The following is a 2,948-nucleotide window of genomic DNA, read 5'->3' as shown; positions in this document are numbered from 1 at the left end:
GGGCTTGTGGCGCGAGCTTCTGAAACCAGGCGGCAGAGGTGGAAGTGCTGTGGCTCTGCTGCGCCTCGGGTCTCTTTTGCGGCGGTGGGTCGCCGCCGGGAGAAGCCTGAGCGGACAGATTTGTGACCGGCGCGGTTTTTGTCAGTCTACTCCGGCCAAAAAAGAGCTGCACCTCTGGAGCGGGTTAGTGGTAGTGGGGGCGGAGACGGGCGCGTCTTCTGCAGTCCTAGTCCAGCGTGGCGGGGGAGCGCCTCACGCCCCGGGTCGCAGCCGCGGCCTCTTGCCCTTTTGTCTCTGCCAACCCCCACTCATGCCTGAGGGAAAGGTCCTTGTCCCGAAGGCAAGTTTTCGCCAAATTCGAGCCCCGCCCCTTCCCTGGGTCTCCATTTCCCGCCTCCAGCCCGGCCTTTGGGCTCCGCCTTGCGCTCAAAGGCTTACCTCCCTCCCAGCTGTCCCAGATGTCGCCATCTGAAATTTCTTTAATTGGAAACACGATCACTTTAACGGAATATTGCTGTTTGGGGGAAGTGTTTACAGCTGCTGGGCACCCTGCATCTGCCTTACTCAAGCCCCGGGTAATCGATGTATTCCGAAGACATACTGACGGGAGTTAACCAGGCGGCGTTGTTCTCTAACAGGAGCCCTCTGTCCCCACTAGCTACGCGTCACTGCTTAGCGTGATTGAAACTAAATCGTATGAAAATCCTCTTCTCTAGTCGCACTAGCCACGTTTCGGAGTGCTTCATGTGGCTAGTGGCATCTGTTTGGACAGCACAACTGTAAAACGTTCCCAACCTCACAGTAAGCTGTTACCGTTCCAGGAGTTGGGACTGAATTAGAATTCAGACAAATTTCCCAGCGCTTCTGATTTTTACCGCGGTCACATATTAAGGAATGCATCCCTGTGTAAGTGCATTTTGGTCTTCTGTTTTGCAGACTTATTTACCAAGCGTTGGAGGAATATTGTAGGTAAAAATGTCTATTGGATCCAAAGAGAGGCCAACATTTTTTGAAATTTTTAAGACACGCTGCAACAAAGCAGGTATTGAAAATTTTTATATAACTTTATAAATTACACCGAGAAATTGTTTTCTAAAAAATGCTTGCTAAAACCCCAGTACATCACAGTTTTGCTTAGAACCATAAACTGTTCCTTATGTATGCATAAATCCAGTTAACAACATAATCATCGTTTGCAGGTCAACCAGATGATAAATATACAGCCTCTAGTGGATAAAGAGGAAACTGGCCCCTTGACTAGCAGTAGGAAGAATTACTAATAAATCTGAAGCATTAATGTGACTTTATGGCAGAAGTTGTCTAAGTTTTTGGTTTCAGTACTCCTTATACTCTTAAAAATGATCTAGGACCCCCGGAGTCCTTTTGTTTATGTAACTTACCATATTAGAAATTTAAAACTAAGAATTTAGGGCCGGGCACGGTGGCTCACGCCTGTAATCCCAGCACTTTGGGAGGCCGACGTGGGCGGATCACTTGAGGCCAGGAGTTCAAAACCAGCCTGGCCAACATGGTGAAACCCTGTCTCTACTAAAAATACAAAAAAATTTGCTGGGCTTGGTGGCCCGTGCCTGTAATCCCAGCTACTCAGGAGGCAGAAGCAGGAGAATCACTTGAACCCCTGAGGCAGAGGTTGCAGTGAGCCAAGATCGGGCCACTGCACTCCAGCCTGGCCACATAGCATGACTGTTTAAAAAAAAAAAAAAAAAACCAAGAATTGAAAGTTATTAATTTACTTAAAAATAATGAAAGCTAACCCATTGCATGTTATCACAACATTCTTAGGAAAAATAACTTTTTGAAAACGAGTGGAATAATTTTTAGGTTTTTGCAGTTCTCTTTAATGTCTGGCTAAATAGAGATAGCTGGATTCACTTATCTGAGTCAAATCTGTTATTTTGGTAGAAGTATATGAAAAAAATTAACCTCACACAGCTAGATAGTTGAAAAAAGGAGTATTTTAATAGTCTTCAGTTACTTGATATTTTTCCTTGTACTTTGCATAGATTTTTCAAAGATCTAATAAATATACCATAGGTCTTTCCATGGTGCAACATCGTGCAGTGATTATTTGGAAGATAGTGGCATTCTGAATTATACAAAGTTTCCAGATATTAATACATTGCATTAAACAGTATTTTAAAAGTGACATTCATTAACATCACCATGGATCTCAGAGAAGTCTTTTAAGATTGGGTAGAAATGAGCCACTGGAAATTCTAATTTTCATTTGAAAGTTCATATTTTGTCATTGGCAGCAAACTCTGATTTCCTTGCAGCAACAAGCTCACTTCACTGATTTGTGAGAAAATGTCTACCAAATTATTTAAGTTGAAATAACTTAGTCAGCCGTTCTTTCAAGTAAAAATGACTTTTCATTGAAAAAATTGCTTGTTCACATCACAGCTCAATACATGAGTGCTTTTCTAGACGCTATTGTACTTTAGCATGCAGAAATGCTTTATGTATGCTTCCTATTTTGTCAGATTATTAAAGGAAGTGCTAAAGCATTGAGCTTTAAAATTAATTTTTACTGCTTCATTAGGACATTCTTATGTTAAACTGGCATTATTATTATTTTTTTAATAAGGACACGCAGTGGTAAGGAATATAATGACTACTAGTGTTAGTTTGGTGCCACTGCCGTAACTCATGCAAATATGCCAGCAGTTTTATCCAGCATCATCTTTGCACTGTTGATACAAATGTCAACATCATGAAAAGGGGAAATGATTCCATAGTGTTATTATGAAAGTAGTTTGGAACTGTAATGGTAGAGGATGGATAGTCATAATACAAATTTGTCATTTCCCTTTAAGAGAGACTTCCCATGTTATGTGAGAGTCCACATGCTCCTCATCCCTGTAGATTTGCCACATCTTGTGTACTCTTCAGAATTATTTGAATTTTGTCTGTGGAATGTATTCTTT

The 2,948-nt window shown here is 41.9% G+C and overlaps 1 protein-coding gene across 1 annotated transcript in view; it reads left to right on the top strand.

Moving 5' to 3' along the window:
• The window catches only part of BRCA2 (breast cancer 2, early onset), a 92,697-nt gene continuing 89,749 nt past the window's right edge, over window positions 1-2,948 (top strand). Inside the window, exons 1-2 of the mRNA XM_011946939.1 lie at window positions 1-183; window positions 937-1,042. Of these exons, the coding sequence (XP_011802329.1) occupies window positions 976-1,042 (67 nt within the window). The 5' untranslated portion in view covers window positions 1-183; window positions 937-975. The remainder of the gene's footprint in view (window positions 184-936; window positions 1,043-2,948) is intronic.

The sequence above is a fragment of the Colobus angolensis genome, unplaced genomic scaffold (assembly GCF_000951035.1).
Source record: "Colobus angolensis palliatus isolate OR3802 unplaced genomic scaffold, Cang.pa_1.0 Scaffold255, whole genome shotgun sequence".
In the NCBI taxonomy this organism is placed as follows: Eukaryota; Metazoa; Chordata; class Mammalia; order Primates; family Cercopithecidae; genus Colobus; species Colobus angolensis.
This window is presented reverse-complemented; position numbering and strand designations above follow the sequence as displayed.